At 37.5% G+C, this 18,263-nt stretch overlaps 1 protein-coding gene across 1 annotated transcript in view; it reads left to right on the top strand.

Moving 5' to 3' along the window:
- The window catches only part of MBTPS2 (membrane bound transcription factor peptidase, site 2), a 41,130-nt gene that overhangs the window by 10,235 nt on the left and 12,632 nt on the right, over positions 1–18,263 (top strand). The window contains exons 4-9 of the mRNA XM_036384664.1: positions 617–720; positions 3,161–3,288; positions 7,051–7,169; positions 7,993–8,173; positions 10,595–10,689; positions 12,909–13,104. Of these exons, the coding sequence (XP_036240557.1) occupies positions 617–720; positions 3,161–3,288; positions 7,051–7,169; positions 7,993–8,173; positions 10,595–10,689; positions 12,909–13,104 (823 nt within the window). The remainder of the gene's footprint in view (positions 1–616; positions 721–3,160; positions 3,289–7,050; positions 7,170–7,992; positions 8,174–10,594; positions 10,690–12,908; positions 13,105–18,263) is intronic.

The following is an 18,263-nucleotide window of genomic DNA, read 5'->3' as shown; positions in this document are numbered from 1 at the left end:
CATGTAGACTACCAAAACCTGAAGAATAGATGAAAATTACTTTTTTTTTTTGATGCTGTAAACTGAAATAATTTTGTGATTTTTATAGGAAGAGAAAAGGAAGAGACTGACTGTTCAGTTGTCAACTCATTTTTGGATTTTTCATGTTCATACTTTCTGGAGTGCCTTACAATTTTTATTATTTCCTTTTGAAAGGTGGATCTTTTCTATAGCTATGTGAGTGGTGGCAGTAAATTGTAAACTAATGCACACAGTGCCAAGCCTGTTTCATTTGAATGGAAGTCTCTGTACATTTTTATAAACTTCTCGAGCTTAATATAGAGTAGGATTTGTTTGGTCAGAGCTGTGGGGAATATATAGGGCAGGGAGAGGGCTTTTGTGCCTGGAGAGCTTTTTAATGTTCTACAAAATAATATATATTTAATATACTTTAAAATACACTGAATAAGTTGGTAAAAGAGGTGCAAACTGATCATTCTGTATTGAGGACAGCCCCTGGTCTGTCACGGATGTGAAGAAGTGAGTGAGAGCAGCAAATTTAGGAGCAGAATGAATTTGGTTTTGTACCTCTTGTTTTCCTCCTGTGTTTGTTTTGTTGTCATGCCCACATCAACAGGTGCCTGGTGTCAATTTGCCCATCAGCCAGCTGACCTATTTCTTCTCTGCAATCCTCATCAGCGGTGTGATACATGAAGTCGGCCATGGGGTGGCAGCTATTCGGTAATTTCTGTTTTGCTTTTCTGCTACTCTGACAACAAAGCCAAATATTGCAGAGCAGTTACCTAGCCGTGAATGTTGTTAGCTCTGCTTTGTTTTATCTAGAGAGTCTGTTTAGTCTGTAATTCATAGCTTCCTTAGATTTGAAGTTCGGGTGTACAAATTAGGGATAGGGTTTTAATACAGTGTCTGTTACACAGATCATGAGAAGGGACTTCTGCTGTGCAAATATAGCATCAGGTTTAAAACAGTTTTTTTTTTAAGTGGCCCTGTTTTTTACACAGCAATTTAGTTTCTGTGCTTGTGGCACTTGAACTCGTGCTATTGCACAGTGATACTTTAAAATAGATTTTTAATTGATTTGTTTAAACATAGCTCATGAAATATGATATGAACAGGTTGAAGCAATAACTTGGTCAAATGTGATTTGTCCCTGTTAACCTCAATGATTCATTAGCTTTGATCAAAAATTATATTTTTAATGTCCTTAACTATGATGATTACTTCACAAAAATTATTTGACCGGATAGTTATTACTGTTAAATGCCACTTTAGCATAAGAAGGTTAAGCAGTGATTACTGGGCTGATGATCATGTGTCCTCCACATTTCTCCTGGGCAGCAGCATTATCTCTTCTTTGAGCATAAAGCCCTAAGTTGTTTCTCTGATTTTCCTGAGTGTAAGGAGTCATGACTGCATTTTAACCAATATACCACCTTTTTTGTAACCCCAAAGATTCTCACTCAAAGGGGTGGTTTGAGAACCTCTGTGTTTCATATGCTCTGCTTGTCTTTCAGCTTTTTTCCCTCAAATATTCAAAGGGAATTTTCTGTGGAGGTTGAACCTTTTGCTTATCCCATCACAGGAAGAAGCAACAAAATTTTCTTTCTAGTGCATGTTGCTGGCAGACTGCAGAGAAGCTAGGAGTTACCACAGAATCTTTTCAAGCAGACAGGAAGAATAATTCTTGTATCTTAATCGTGTGATATCTTTATTCAAGGTCTAGAGCAAAGGCTTTGAATATTCAATTTTGTGTTATATTTTCATCAAAAAAATTTTTTCCAGCTATTTCCAGAGGAGAAATTAGTTGGTCCAATGTACATTGGCAATCAGTGTTGCTACTGCTGTTTTCTGCTTGACTTTTTCATTTTCCTTCTGGCACAGGTTGGGTCTATAGTGCTGTTATTGTAAATTCTCAGGGTTTCAACTTCCCTAAAAAGCTGTGCTGTGGGCAAATTTTACTATTCTGGCAAGTCACTTAGCCTTCCTGAAATCTAATACACTTTTGCCAGTGCAGCACCTTTCAGTTCATGTAATGCTTTCTAGAACTTTTTTCAGTTCTAGAAGACATTAGCTGTGAACTATAAGAGCTTAAATATTTGAGCCTTAGCTTAGTCAAGGCTCGTACCAGACAAGTCTTTTTCTTCCTTCCTGTGTGTCTTCTACCCAAGTCATGAAATCCTGAACCAGCATTAAACTGCCTATTATTAATTGGTAGCATGGCATGAGTTAACTCCACAGTATTAGTCTGAGATTTAATTCTGAATAGTTTTGTATAATTGTCTTCTTTTTGTGTATATACACATTAGATAGATAAATGAAAATAAGGAAAAGATTAGACCTGGTATATTGTCTAAGTAAAGATATGGGATTAGCTGATCTGTGCCTGGTTTGTCTTGGAACATGATTTTGCCATGCCTCTCTTAAGTCTCTGTACAATTTCTAACTTCAAAAAACCTTAATGGGTTTGTTCCAAAAATTCCATTTAAAAGTAATTGCAAAACCCTTGGGAAAAAATATTATCTGTATAATAGTGTCAGCTACTAATATATTTAAATGGAATAGTGGAGTGTTAAGGTTTGGAAGGGCATTAGCATTTGTCCTTTTAACCTCTTGACTTGTTTTCATTTTTTCAGATGACATTTCACTCATTTTGTTGGTTTACAATGTACTCTAAGGTCCGTTTAGGAGAAACAAAATTAAAAATTCAAGAACTGTGGAAGTATGTCTTTAAAAGTAAAGCAATTGATTCTTGCAAATATTTTTACATAGATAGGTTTGAAACTGCTTCCTATGGGCTGCCATTTTTTACTTAACAGAACAATTAACCCAAATGTTGAAATATATGTTAACATGGAAGTTAGGCAGGTTTTTAGAAAGTATTTTATGTGTTACTGTTAACAGGAGACAGAGAAGAAGTTGAATTTGCCCTTTATGTTTTTACCAAACTTAAAAATGTATACTGCTTAGAAATGGCAACTACTGCAGAAAAGACCCTTTGGTTTAATTATCTTTGAATTACTGATAGTATAAAAAATACATTAGTTTTATAATTAAAATTTTGTCATTCTTGATGTCAAAAACTGTGTGCTTTGTAGAATCTCAGTTTTTCATTTGTTTGTTTGCAGTTACACCACTTCACTTTTCTTTTCTTCTTTTTAAGAGAACAAGTACGATTTAATGGATTTGGAATTTTTATCTTCATTGTCTATCCTGGAGCCTTTGTTGACCTCTTCACAACTCACTTGCAGTTGATATCTCCTGTTCAGCAGTTAAGGATATTTTGTGCAGGTAATAGTTTGTGGTTTTTTATTAAATCTTTGCTTAGCACCATTCCAAGACCTCATTGTGAATCTTTGATTGAGTATTTAAGGTTTAGAATGAATAAGTACCAAAGCTTCTCTCTACCTAACAGTGATCCTTCTGTTCTGGACCTGTGTTGGCATCTCAGAGAATCATTTGATCATTACTGTCCTTATTGAGCTACTTTCTGGGCTAGAGATGTCAGTTTCTAGGATCTTAAATGAGTGCAAATTTCCTGTCTTGAAGAACTTAATTATATCCTAGATGCAATTCAGAATAGTTGTGCATAAGAAATTCCAGTTGTGTGGTTAGGGGAAAACTGTGGTTTCTGATGTTCCTCTCATTAGAAAGAGCTCTTGCACTAGGTGCAGAATTTCCTGTGTCTTTTTTGTTTGTTTCTTGTTTGGGATGTTTCTGCACATTGTATGGCCTAAGTAGCAAAACCTTGGAGCACACAAGCTGGGAAATACTGAGCCAGAATGGTGCTATGAGAAAAATGACTTCCTGTCAACACAGGTCAACATCCTTGAACAATTCACTGCAGTTTTCTGCAGTAGGAACAATCTATTTTTCAAAGGTATTGTAATTTTCACTGACCTGTGAGTTGTGTACAGGTCACTGTGTTTTGATGTTGCCATCAGGAGGAAATAAAGGTTAAAACACAAACATCCAAAGAGGGTCGTAGCTTATGGCTCCAGATAACCTCCAGATGTTTTTGAATTGATGTTTTCTGAAGTCTTTGGCTACTGGGAAGTAGAGCCTCATTGCTGTGAAAAGTCAAACTGAGATTGTGTCATTCTGCCTGAACCACTTGTGTGACTATTTCTAGAGACAAGGTGGCTCCCAAAGAACTGAAATAGAGATAGAAAAGTTATCATCTCGGTTCAGTTCTTGATACTGCTGTTTTTTCTGTTGCAGGCTAGCAGCCAGCCTGTTGTAATGTTTAGTTATTAACGTTGTTTCTTGAATATTGTATCTAAAACATCATATAGAGGGTGGACATACAGAAGCCTTTAGCATGCATGTTTTCAGGCTTTCATGAATCAAGGAAATAATTACAAATATTGGGTTAGTAAATATATCTGTATTCCAAATACCTGAATGAACAAAAATCATTCATGTACAATAGGCTAATTTTTAGGAAGCCCTGTTTCTCAAATTAATGTTTCCATTTCCATCTACTGGGAACAGAACTGAAAGAAAAGGCATACTGAATTTCAAAATGGTTTGCTTACCTGGATTCCTGAAACATTAGCTAGAAAAATAGAATTCTAAGCCGTAAGAGAAAATAATTGTTTGCATGTTTTGATGACAAGCAAACATCTGTAATAATTTCTCATGTTTCTCAGGAAACTTGAAATAGTGGAATACAAGGCAGGAGCAAATATGTTCCAAGACTGGTCAGCATGAATGGCTTGCTTTCAGTTAGGTATAAGAAAAAAATGCATTTTTTCACAGTTTATGATAGATATGCTTCAGAACTAGGATGTTTGATAATGATAAAATGCAATATTCAGTAAACAACCAATTTCTTTTATTTGTCAGAACAGTTGAATGAACCTATTCCTGGTGTTCAGAAATTTGAATTTAGGGAGATATGCTGATATTTTTGTATAGCAGCTAAGTAACAGAGCTAGACTAGAGGCCAATACCAAATATTCTTTTTGTAGTCCAGCTATAGTCTGGAGATTAAAGATATATTTTTTGTACAGCAGATGGCATCATATGTTCAAGAATAGGAAATGAGTGTTCTTGTAAGACTTGTGATATTTATAGCATAATTCCATGCCTACTAGATAGATGAAAAGGGATTCTGTGCAGCACCTTCTTGTAATTAGTTCAAATATTTGTATTACTTTCTGAGATAATTTTTAATACATTTCATCTTGTATTTAACAGGAGTTAAATGTTTTTGGTTTTCTTTTTTAATTAAATAATAGTTAATAAATTATTTTAAGGTGTTTTAGGGTTGTGTAAAGTGTCTTTTCTCAGATGTAAGGAATTAGGTGTCCAAGGATGAGGCTGTTTTAGCAAGATGAAGTTGAAGGTAGACTGAGCAGTGTGCCTCTTCAGGTATTCTGATTTAGAGCATGTTTATTTTTCTGTGGATCACCTGGGATGAGTTTATAAACCTTTCTGTATTGCACACAGCAAATGGTGTCAATTTTGGTGGCAAGGCCCTTTTTTCCTAACTGTTTGAAAATATTCCTTGTCACTCTCTAGCAGTTCCATCACCTCTTATTATTATTTTAAGGGTTGGGATTTTTTCAGTTTACTCTTTGTAGGTACCACACTGTTGAAAAGAATTTTGTTTCCATTTTACATTTTTTGTCTTTTGTCAAGCTGTTAAGCTGAAAAAATATTTTTAAGATAAAAAGGTTAAAACAATAAAGTTAAAATATTTGCTCACTACTTCTGGATTTGTTGCAAATAAATGTGTGTATGTGAGATAAGGAGAATGGATTACAAAAATATTTCCTCTATCTGAGTGCCTTTCCATGAGATACAATTAAAACGATAGAAAAAAATTACTTTAAGAAGCATGTTCCAGTGGAAATGGCACCTTAGTTCAAGGACTCCAAAAATGTTTCTCATTTCTGCAGCAATGTAAGTGTGAAAGAAGGTGAGGTGAGATGTGGAGATAGACAGGGAACATAAGTCTGCCATATGCTATGATTTCTGTGTTATATACACTGCAGGAAAGATAGGTTTAATACATTTGTGAATATATTGAATTGAATTTCTGTGCTGTAACTGCACTGTGAGTACAGAATTGAGTCAAACTCCTCACAAGAGGATGAAGGAAGAAGGAAATAAAGACTCTTCAACACTGAAAAGCTTTCCTGCATTGTTCATACAAAACTGTTTGTCCGAGAACACAAACTAATGAGAAAATTTGTGTAGTGCTGAATGTGGAAAGCCACAAAGCTTTGATGATGAACACCAGCTGTGTCTTATAATAGTGGCTTATTGCTTCTTATGGAGAACCACATACTATAAAGATGGCAATTGCAAATATGTTCCCCAAAACAACATGTCAGGAAGTGCTGCTATTTGGTTTCTTGATGGGATTTTAGGTCCATATTTTCTTGTAGAAGAAGCTATTTTTTTCAAATAATTTCCTAAATTCATTTGGCACATATACATGTAATAATTTTAATTGAAATAATGGAGGTTACCATCATAAATACTGAATTACGAGTAAATTTCAGACATCTTGCTCTCTAGTATTTATTCAAAAATAAGCCTATTTATTGAAATCCTTAATTTCAACAGTTTATTGTGGTAGAAAGTAACACGTAATGTATTTCATTCCACTGTCTTTTTAATATTTATGATTGAAGACAACTCTGTAGATAGAAACTGTATTTTAATAATTGATTCAGAAGCCCAGTTTCTCTTCTGGGTACAGTACCCTCTCATACTTAAAAAAGTAGTGGCACATGAAATCTTAATCTGGTGGAATGACACCTTAGAAATGGACTTACTGCTCTCCTGTCTTTTTTGATTGTATAATTCTCAGGGGCTTAAGAGTTTTCTCTAAAACTCCCTTACAAAGGGGCATTTATAGAGGCTAAAGTTTGTAATCTATGTACTCTTCTTTTATGCCTATGTTCACAAATTAACTTTTCATTTATTCTTGAAGTAATAATTTCTGGACAGTTAATTAGAAGGCAGCTGTAGGATCATTTAGAAACCAGCTTTTTGTTATTAGTGTTTATTTAGAAACTTTTTTTGCCTTCTTTTTAGGGGTATGGCATAATTTTGTTCTTGGTGTTGCCAGTTTCATGGTGTTGTTTCTGCTGCCAGCCATTCTTTTCCCTTTCTATTACACGGGTGTTGGGGCACTTGTCACTGAGGTAGCAGAGGTAAGAAGGATATTTGCTGTTCCCATATTGTATGCTTTGTGATCTGAAATGTACCTGTATCTCTGATTATCACAATCAGAATTGGTCAGTGCAGCTCTTTGCAGAATCTAATATAGTGAACTTCTTGCTTAAAGTTTTCCTTTCAGTCTCATGTATCTTAGTATTAGTAAATAAAGGAACATGGTATGAATAATAATAGACTAATTAGCATACTATAAAACTGCTGAGACATTTGAGATGAGTTTGCAGGTTTGTTGCTGGTTTTAACTGTTTTTCTGTGTTGGCACAAAGCAAATCTACTGGAAATTGTGTTATCACTCAGTTACTGCTATCTTTTTTCAATGTTAAAGATTATTTTGAGCTGATTTCCTTGTTTGGTCAGCTGGAAGTAAAGTAGAGATAGATTTCTGGGATTCTGGAAAGGAATGATTTTTTTCTGACTTAATCAAATACAGCACAGTTGAACAGCAGAGCTGAAAGGATTCAATCTTTCTTGGACCTAAAAGTCAATTGATAAAACTCAGGAGAAAATGACATTTATAATGCTTTATTACCTTTGAAAATATAGGTACACCCGCTTTCTTGAAAGGTTTAGGGTATTAAGTTACTTGAACTTAATATGTTGTGAGTTTTCTTACCATTTTGACCTACATGAAAATAATTACTCAAATTCTAAGATGTTTCCAGGACGCCTAAAGACTTCCCTTTCCTTCCCCTCCCCTTTTTTAGTGTCTTAACCTAAAGATTTCATAGTATTCAGTGAACTGTAAACTAATCCTTGTTTATCCTCCTATTGTAAAATGACTGACTTCACTGTTCTCAGGATTCTCCTGCCAATGGACCAAGAGGTCTTTTTGTGGGAGACCTTGTCACTAACCTACAAGACTGCCCAGTCTATAATGTGGAAGACTGGAATTCCTGTCTGGGAGACATTTCAGAGAAGTCACAGGTCGGCTACTGTGTAAGTGCAGCCACCCTACAGCAATTAAGCTTTCCAGCTAGAGGTATGACTTAAGGTGCTCTCCGCATTATTTTGTATGTTAATTAATTTATATTTTAATTTAATCATGTCTTAAAGATTTTTGGATTTGGAATTTGTTGTTGGGGTCAGATTTCTTGTAAGTCAAATCTGCTGTCCTGTCTTAAGCAATTACCAATGTGCCATGCTGTTTTGTGAAATCTGAAAGTGAGAGAGGGCTACACATAGGAATTTCTCTTCTCTTTCAGTAATCTTGTACAAATATCCTGTATGATCTGAATAATAATATTTGCTTCTTCAGGATATTACAGAACTTGGTTCTTAGCAGTAGTACAATTATCTCCTCTATTTTAAGTTCTGTAAAATGGATCAACTCAGTGATTTTTGCAGATGTAAATTTCACGTTACCTCACAGCTTTGATCAGTATGACATTGCAAATTATATGATTTAACCCAATGATGTGCTTTATTATGGCCATTTCTTCAGATGTGTCTCCCTATGGGGTTTTGTGTCATTGCCCAGAAACTCAGTTTGTTGATCCATACTGCTTCTGGAAGTCAGTCTACTTCCTTCTGTTTCCTTTTATACTTTAGTGCTTGTTACTCTAAGGGCTTATTCCCAAGAAACTGAAAAAGAAAGAAAAAAAGAACTGAACTAGAATAATAAACAAAAATTCAGTACAACAAAAAAGAACAGTCAAGTTAAATTAGCTGAGCATCTTGTGACATGCCCTGAAGCCCTCTAAAGTTTCTTTCATGCAAGCACTCATGGAAACTGAATTCCAGAGGTAAGGGGCTGCTGCTGAGCAAAGCCTGTGGGATGTTAGTCAGAGCTTTAAAATTGTCACTGCATTTTTCCATCATCCTGGAAATAAACAGGAGGTCAGGCTACTAGACTGTCCATGGTCTTGTGGTCTTGATGCACTACAGAATTTCTGTGACACTGAAAAAGTTGGTTTTTTTTTTAATTATACAAAGAAAGTGATCATATAGCTGATACTGAGATAAATATTTAAACTGGAAACTAGCGGAGTATGGGTAAGAACCTGCTTTTAGAGGTCTGACACTTTGGATTATGCCTCTGAAGAGGAGTGCAACTTTGGCCCATGCTTTCAGCTGGGCAGGAATGGCAAGAACCAATTCTCAGATGTTGTAGGTATATATATCCTCAGATTGTGCTGTTCTCTGAAGTGCAATTTTGGAGTCGTGGGTAATAAAACTGCATATTTTGCGGATGAACTGGTCCTATTTAGATTGGAACACTAGAGGCTTAGTGCTGGAGATTCAATATTGCTTCCAAGCCTGGTTGCTGTATTGTGTTAGCAGCCCATTGTCCCTATTCTGCCTTCTAATCAGACCAGTCTGTCTGCATTTTCAGAGTCATAAGCCTCCAGCAGTGAGAAATATTCCTCTGAAATCAAATGAACTCTGTTTGGTCTTGAGCAGCTGTCATTTATCAAAAACTTGACAGTTCACAACTTGACATAAATACAGAGTATTGATAAAAATGTATATAGCAAATGAACTCCATCGAGTTGACTATAAAACAAACGGAGAGTGAACTATCTGAGTATTGAAGCTAGAAAGAAAACAATGCCCTAAGGAACTTTTTGAAATTAAAAAAAAAGTGGTTTCAATGTAGTTTATAAGAATACTAATTTCATGGTCATTTGCTATTCAAAAATATATGTGGTTTCTTAGCCTCAGGGTACTTGAAAAAAGGTTTGTACGGTACAGTGCTTGCACCTGTAAGCCCCAGGCAAAAAGCTCCATGTCAGTGGATTGCAGGTTGTGCAGTGATAAATCAGCAGCCAGTATCACAGGCTCGATCTGCCTGGGAAGGGACTGCACTTGCTGTGATACAGATCCTTACCCTGACCATTCTTCTGCATCTGTGTGTGTTTAAGCTGGACAGCAAGTTAGGCTAATTCATTTCAAGAGCATATATACAAAGGTTTTCACCAGACTAGTTAAATCAAGGTTTAAAACATCATTTGTTCACTTTTGCAGCCTTCAAGGCTTGGAAGGCTTTCGTGATGTAAAAATTATCTTTTGAGTCTTGGCCATTTCCATAGCCAGCCAGTGAAATCAGTACAGTAGTAGCTAACAAATTTCTAAGCCAAATATTGGTGCAAGTTAGGGGCAATGGATATAGAAGTGTTGGCAACTTGTAATACTCAAAATGATGCAGTGGTAGATCTCCAGTATCTCAAGAAGATTTATAAAGGTGAAAAAATCAGTATGTCACGTGACTGAAATCGTGGGACATTCACATGTGGTGGTGAAGCTTTATTTGTAGTCGTGATTGAGCCTCAGCTAGACTGTGAATTAGTGTAATTCTTGAAGGCTGCAGGACAATTAATAATAGGAATAATAGTTTTACTTCATTCAGAGACTAATTTTTTCAGCAAATATTGATTATTTGCTCTATGCCTCTGTTCTTTAGTTTACAGAAGACTTGATGGCACAGTAGAATGTTGTAGTAACAACAGCCTCACAGACATTTGCTTTTCATACAGCAATAAGTTGGACAGCCACCTGGTAAGTTACTTAAACTGCTGATTCTCTTTGGTAAATCTAATTTTTTTTTATATTAACTTAGTAATATTTGCCCACACCTACACAGCATACTCAAGTGTTTAAGAATATCTACAGTTTGTAATAAAGGTGTGCATGTATACAATTTTCCCAATTACAGCTCAAAAAACTACAAAATGCTAGTTACAATTTTTCCCATAATCAAACAGGAAGTCTCTGGAAGAATCATAAAAAATCTTAGACACCTCATTCCTTAAGGCAGAAAGACACCTCAGTCATTTTCAGTATTCTGGATGCACCATACTGGTGAGAAAAAATAACTTTTGAGAAGAAGTCGAAATTGCTTATTTTGGTGTTTCAGTCTTTTAAAAGTATTCAGCACTACAGGGAAAGCAAAGCCCTGGACTGTCTGTTCAGTTATTTTGTCTGAAGCCAGCAGTGCTGCTCCCTAAATTTAAATAAAAACATGCAGGAGAACGTCCTAGAGATTGCCCAGTTTCTCAAAATAAGGGCCCATACTTTAATTTTTTTCACTATGTTGATTTTCTTGTCACATAGAAACAAAGTTTCTCAGTAGGATTTTGCCTTACTCCCTTATAAAAGGGTTTAGCAGCATTCCAGTGCCTAAAAATGTTGTGCCTACAACAAAGCTGAGGAGAGATTTTTCACAGGGGCATATAGTGATAGACAAGGGGAATGGCTTTAAACTGAAAGAGGGCAGGTTTAGATTAGATATTGGGAAGAAATTCTTTACTGTGAGGGTGCTGAGCCACTGGCACAGGTTGCCCAGAGGAGCTGTGGATGCCCCATCCCTGGAAATGTTCAGGGCCAGGTTGGATGGAGCTCTGAGTAACCTGATCCAGGGGAAGGTCCCTGCCCATGACTGGGGTTGGAATGGGATATCTTTAAGGTCCCTTCCAAGCCAAGCCATTCTATGATTCAATGAAAATACATCAATGTTTTTTAAAATATGTTTTCCATACTGACAGTGATGGAATATTTCTATTGGTTCTTTACAAGCAGAAGAACACACGAATCAACTGTGTAAACTTTTATACACATACCAGTTTGTTATTGTTCTGACTCTAGTGATAAATACCTGAAGAAATGAAAATAATTTTTTTCCTAATCTGCTGTGTTTACAGTTTCTGCAGTGGTAAATTTCCCACTCCAGGGTATTTAACCACTAAGAGCTGAACACGTTCCAGTGGTTCATTCGAAATATGGCAGTGTCAGCAAGATTTGATAAATCACTATCCCATTGAGCCTGGGCATTCTTAAGTTTGTAGTTGCTACTTATGAACAAGGAAGAAATAAAAGCATCAGGAAGCTTGAGACCTTGTGACTTTCAGGTGTCTTTAGAGTGGCTGAGATTTTTGAACATTTTTAATGGTCTTTGCAGTGCTATGCAGCAGTTTTTGAAAGTGTGTCTTCTCCCTCATTAGAGTAGAAGGAATTTGTATCAAGGTTAATGGTGAGGGTCTGACACTCATGTGTTACGGGGAGTGCAGTGATCAGGCTGAGAAGGTAGAAATTACTTTTGCTTTTCCTAAGGCAAAAAGTAGATTATGATTCCTTGCTTCTATTTTTAGAACAAAAGGAAAAGTGTCACTGAGATTTTTCCAAGAGACATGAAGGGGAAAACTAATTTCCTGTTCCCTTCTGCTGTACTGTCTTTGGCCCATGGGGAGCAAGAAAGATCTGGTCTGTCAGAGAGTGAAAGAGTGTTACAGGCAGGGGTTGGGGCACAGCAGTGCATTGAGTCCTGTGTTCATCTTAGTTGAGAATGATTTCTTAGCTACCACACACCAGATAGGTTTGTTGGTTTATTTGCTAAAACTTCATCTTGAACAGGTAAGTCACTAGGATGTTGGTACAGGCTCTGTACATTAGAAATCACTGACCTATGTTTAGATGCCGTGATGTTTTGTTGTGCATGTGTGTACTTCGCTAGAAAAAGTTTGCTTTTATTTTAGCATATGTACATACCCTCTCTTCCACACTACAAAATATGGAATGACAGGTTGAATATGCATCAGGTAGAGATTTGTCAGGATTTCACAACAAAAAACTAGGGGGAAAAATCAGATTTTAGCTCTTTGTGGGCTTATATCAGTGAGGCATTTCTTTGCTTAAAAAGGAATCTTTTGTTCCTTTTAATTTGATGTGCTGGAAAGTAGCTTACCTTTACCTTTCATGATGATTTTGAATGCCCTTTGCAGTATGCCTGTTTGCCAGCACGAAAAGTTATTGAAGCCAGCAAAGTTTGTCGAACCAACATGGACTGCCATAAGGACTTTGTCCCAAGCTTTTGTGTGACTCCTTCTTTGGAGAACCAAACAAGGCTCATCAGGGTAAAGCATCCACCCCATATTGACATGCTCTATGTAGGACACCCCTTGCATCTTCAGTACACAGGTTGGTATCATTTATTGGAAGCTTAGCAAAAGCAATCTCTAATATAGTTTCCTTTGCCTGCCTGCTTAAACAAGGCTTTAAGAGTGCTTCTCAGTTAATTTGTTTAAAGCAGAATCCATTTCTTGTTACAGCCAATGGAGAGTCATGGACTACTCAGACCTAAAATAAAATGTTCACAGTGCAATGAGTTATGAAGGTAATAGAAACCATATGTGATATGAGATGGTTGTTTTTTCAGAAAACTATGAAAGGGCTATTTCTGGAACAGATCTTATTCAGGTTAGTCATAGGAACCAGGTGCATTCATTTTCCTAGCCCATAAATGTCTCAAAATGCTATTGTAAAATCTCTAGGGCACCTTGCTCCAACACCTTGCCTGGAATATTAGCATGACTGCTTAAATCACACCTAATATCCAAGTATCTGTGACAGATTCCCATGACTACTGAGTCACAAGTGTTATCACAACATAGTTTTTTCCTGATTTATTTTGTCATTTGACTGCCCTAAATTAAGTAACATATAAAATTTTAGTTCCTTTCTTTGAAGTTCACTGTGACTCTCCTTTGGGCATCTTATATAAATAAAAAGTTATTCTCCTCCTGAAGTGAGTATGGAAAGAATGAACAAATTCATCAACATCCGACTTGATAGCTTGAGTGGCATGGTGAAAATTAGCTGCAGATGGGCTTTAAGAAATTTGAAGTGTTAAATTACTATCCCTTCCTGTGAGGAAGGTATCTGTTCCTCACAGACAGCTGAAACTCTTGAGGTGAGTTTAGAAGTACTGCCTTGGAATATCTCCTTAGGAAGGCATTGTACTTTTCTGAATAAGCAATGGAATTAGGTACAGAGGTAAAGAGTTAGGTAAAGAGTTTTAGAAACAGGTGATGAAATCTGCTGGGGTAAATCCAATAACATTCTTGGATACCATATTTTTAATTAATCTATCAGTCTTTATTTTTCCATACTGGTAGTTTGTTATTCTGTGAGGAGTTACTTATTTCAACTTTTTTTTTTATAATATACTCTAATTTAAGCCCAAAATATAATCTCTTCATTTGTTACTTCTGTCCTTATGCCATTTAAGAGGAAAAGGAAGAAAAACACGCAATTTTTCACTTGTGTGTTACCAACACACACTACTGTATCTGATGATATTTATTTCAAATGCAGCAACATATTTTAAGAATAGAGTTTTATAATTATTCAGAATTCCTTTTCTTGGTCTTTAACAATACAAACTATTGGTACTGAAGATCAATTGATGTTGTTCCCTTTTCAATACATTGGAGCAATGGAGTTTTCATTGGTGTTTCCCACTGTAGTAATTCTGCATAAGAATTGAACCTGCCAGTCTTTCAGAAGTCAGAAAAGAATGTTATTGCATTTAAAGGGGTAGTTCTTCTTTAAGAAGTTATTTGCAAAAATGCTGTTTGCATACACATGTAGGAGTAGAATTTTAAAGTGATTTACCCTTGGAATTGTGTACTTAATGTATTAATTTGAAAGCTAGAAGTTTAATTTTATTACCAGCTTTGCTGCAAATGTAATCTATGCTCTTATGTTCCCTTTTGAAAAACACTAGACCAAAATGATAGGATGCTGGCTTGGGTAACAAGCAGTCTGCTGTGCCATTGTAGAGTTTCATTCCAGTGAAACAACTTCTAAATATTTCAGGCTTAGCATTGCACTGTGCAGGGATGGCTGGGGCCACCAGGTTTGGTGTGGGTTTTTGATTTTTTTTTCCCCAAATGTGACTGATCAAAATGTGGTAACTGTTTTTTACAGTTAAAAAAAAAGAAAATAATTTCTTCCTGTACTGTGTGAGCTTTGAAATAGGTATATGTTTTAATGAAATGCCTTATTCTGTAGTGTGATCTTTCTGCCTGCAGGAAACATTACTTTTTAGAGTGGTGCTATATTTAACACACAACATAATATGAGAGTTCTAGTACTAGTGTGTACTATGACTATACTTTCTCTAGAAATGTCACTGAAGCAATGTTTGAATAACATTCTAAAATAATGCAGGCATTATTTTCTGATTAGGCTTGTATTGTTGTCATGGTTGTCCTGATTTATGGAAAAGCAGTAATTATTTCATATTTTCATTTGAAGGTAACTTCCAGATGACATAGATTTTTTTAAAAAGTATATCTGTATTAGCTACTTAGAAGAAATAGTCTTAAGTTTATTTCTATTAAATCTTTCTGTTGCCTCAAATTTAAATATCCTAGCAAAAATATTTTTGTTGTTATAGAGGCAATAGATACCACTTGTTTCCAGTATTTAAAAATAGCAAAATTTTAAAGAATTATAATCCTAAATGAACTTACAGGGATGGAGATTTGGCCAAAACTAAAACAGAAGGATGATTAGGAGTGCATGTTGTTTGGGACAGACACATTAATGCTTTTAATTAGCATTCTTTCTGTAAAAGGTATCTAATGTTATCCAATATAAATTCATACTGCCAGTTCAATACACATGGTATTAAGTCTTTTAAACTCTTCCTATTGCAGGCCAGTTATGCTCTAAAGTCCCTTCCTCTGTTGGACTGTTGCTATGTAAGGTTGAAATGGAGAGCCCTGTCAGTACTGCCATGCAAATTTGCAGTGTTTCTTCTTTATTATGTATGAGGGGTTTTATTCCCTCATGTAATTTCTAATAGTGCAACATTTTTACTTCCTTCTCTGGCCCTTGTTGGTTGGGAAGAATCTGGTGACTAAGATTTATACTAGGAATTCACACTACTTGAGGAAACATCATATCCCTGAATGTTACTCTTATCCATCAGAGACCAAAACTGTAAGATTTTCTTCACAAAAAGAAGGAACTTACCTAGAGATCATTTCCTCAAGCTTGGCCAGTCTCCTACTTCTGTTGTATCCAAGTCTTTTAAAATCAAAAAGGCACTTCCTGGCTTTGGACATGTTTATGAGCAACAACAATCCATGGTGAAGGTCTTTCTGGTACAGCCTGCTCTCTCAGTATTTCCATGCTTGTTAACCCTTCTATCTGAGGATGGTCCTTCATTGCTTTTAACCCAGGTTTAAAGGATTACACACACAGTTCTTCAGGAGACCACACGGAAGTATCTCATGCCGTGCTGTCTGTCTCCTACATGGCATACATGCCCTTTCCCCAATGAAGAAGTTTTGAAAAGCTCTTTGGTCAACCTAGTCTCCAAGTCACTTCCAATTAAAATTGTGTCTGTTGTGAATCCTTCTCAATATTTGCCAACACCATCTAGCATGAGCCAACAAAAGAAATGTTATTTCCAGGTCAAAGAATTGTTTAATTAGAGTGGGAAAACATTGACTGTTTTCTCTCACCCAGGCTCATTGCTGTTCACCTCTTCTCAGCAGTGTCTTTGAAGACAAGCCTGTAGAACATAATTTCTGTAATTCTTTTGTTACTCTTCAGAGGACAGATTTGCCCACTATCATTAGGTTTGATCCATTACAGCCACAAAATTCATTGCTTAATATTACAGTCTCTAACGCTCAGTCCAGCAACTTCCTAAAGAGTTTCTCTGTGTTTGGAGCTTGCTTCAGCAGCAAGATTTGGAATTTAGATCCATTTCTAGTGGCTGTCAGTGACAACACTTTATTGTAACAGAGAGGGAAATAGAGCAATGATCCATTCTCAATGTAGGCATAATTTCAGGTTCAGGATGATAGTGGCCATTAGGTGTTTGTCAGGAGGCAGTCGGGCTTTAAAACTACAGTGTTTTGCAGTGTGTGTCTTTTGAAACCTTTGAATACACTGGCTGTCTCAGCCATTTTGCTATTTTGGCTCATGAACAAGAGTTTTGATCAGATGTTCTGATACCAGCCTTCAACTTGTCAAGTTGTTTGCTTTGGGTGTCACTTGACCTGTGCATACAGACAAACTGGGTAATGCAAGGCTGGAGAGCAGCCCTGCAGGAAGACATCTGGGTGTCTTGGTGAGTGGCAAGCTGAACATGAGCCAGCAGTGGCCTGGCAGCCAGGAGGGCCACCTGTGTCCTGGGGCCATCAGGGACAGCATGGCCAGCTGGGCAAGGGAGGGGATTGTCCCACTGCTCTGCACTGCGGCAGCCTCACCTCAGGTGCTGGGGGCAGTTTTGGGCACCACAATGTAAGAAAGATATAAAGGCGTTAGAGTGCATCCAGAGGAGGGCTACGAAAAGGGGGAAGAGTCTAGAATGGAAACTATTTGAGGAGCAGCTGAGATCACTTCCTCAGCCTGGAGGAAACTTCATCATGGTCTACAAATTCATGAGGGGAAGTGGAGAGGCAGGCATTGATCTCTTCTCTTGGTGACCAGTGACAGGACCCCAAGAAATGGCCTGAAACTGTGCCAGAGGGGGTTTAGGTCAGGTATCAGGAAAAGGTTCTTCACCCAGAAGGTGGTCAGGCAGTGGAACAGGCTCCCCAGGGAAGCAGTCTTGACAGAGACTGTCAAAACACCAAGCTTGACAGAGTTCAAGCAGCATTTGGACAATGCTCTCAGGCACATGGTGTGTCTCCTGGGGATATCTTGTGCAGGGCCAGGAGTTAGACTTGATGATCTTTGTGAGTCCCTTCCAACTCTGGATATTCTGATACTATACAAATACTTGTGTGAAGACTGTCCCTTTTATTGAGACAAAAAGCCAATCCCTGAAGCTGTTGGTTGTGTTTCTGTCAGCCCAACCCCTATCCTGGCAGGCCCACCTTCAGCTTTGTCCAGAGGGCTGGGCCAGCAGGTTTGGGGGTGGAGGGGGCTGTTTCTGTTGTGGCTAGGGCTGGGCAGTTCCCACAGCTGCTTGAGGGCAGCCAAGGAGGGGCAGGGGAACAGGGACAGCTCTGGGATTAGATGTGTGAGTTTCTTAGGGCTACTGCATTGGCAGGGCAGGTTCAGGTGAACTGGTCTGGCTGTCTGAGTGTGTGATCAGGCGGGCGCGTTCCTGCTGGTCTCCAGCAGAGAGTTGCCTGTGGAGAGAGGAGGTGGCTAAGCTGCAGGTGAGACACAGGGACTCTCCTCCACAGCGGGGCCCAGACCTGGCAGGGCTCACTGCTGTGAGTGAAGCTGCTGGCACACCTTGGCAGAGGCATCACCAAGCAGAGGGCCTCCTCCAGGCAGGTTCACTGGTTAGCAGGAGGTGCCAATGCATCTCTTGCTTTCTAGAG

This window comes from Molothrus ater, chromosome 2, assembly GCF_012460135.2.
Source record: "Molothrus ater isolate BHLD 08-10-18 breed brown headed cowbird chromosome 2, BPBGC_Mater_1.1, whole genome shotgun sequence".
Classification (NCBI taxonomy): domain Eukaryota; kingdom Metazoa; phylum Chordata; class Aves; order Passeriformes; family Icteridae; genus Molothrus; species Molothrus ater.
Note: the sequence above shows the minus strand (reverse complement) of the source record. Positions and strands in the feature narration are given on the sequence as shown.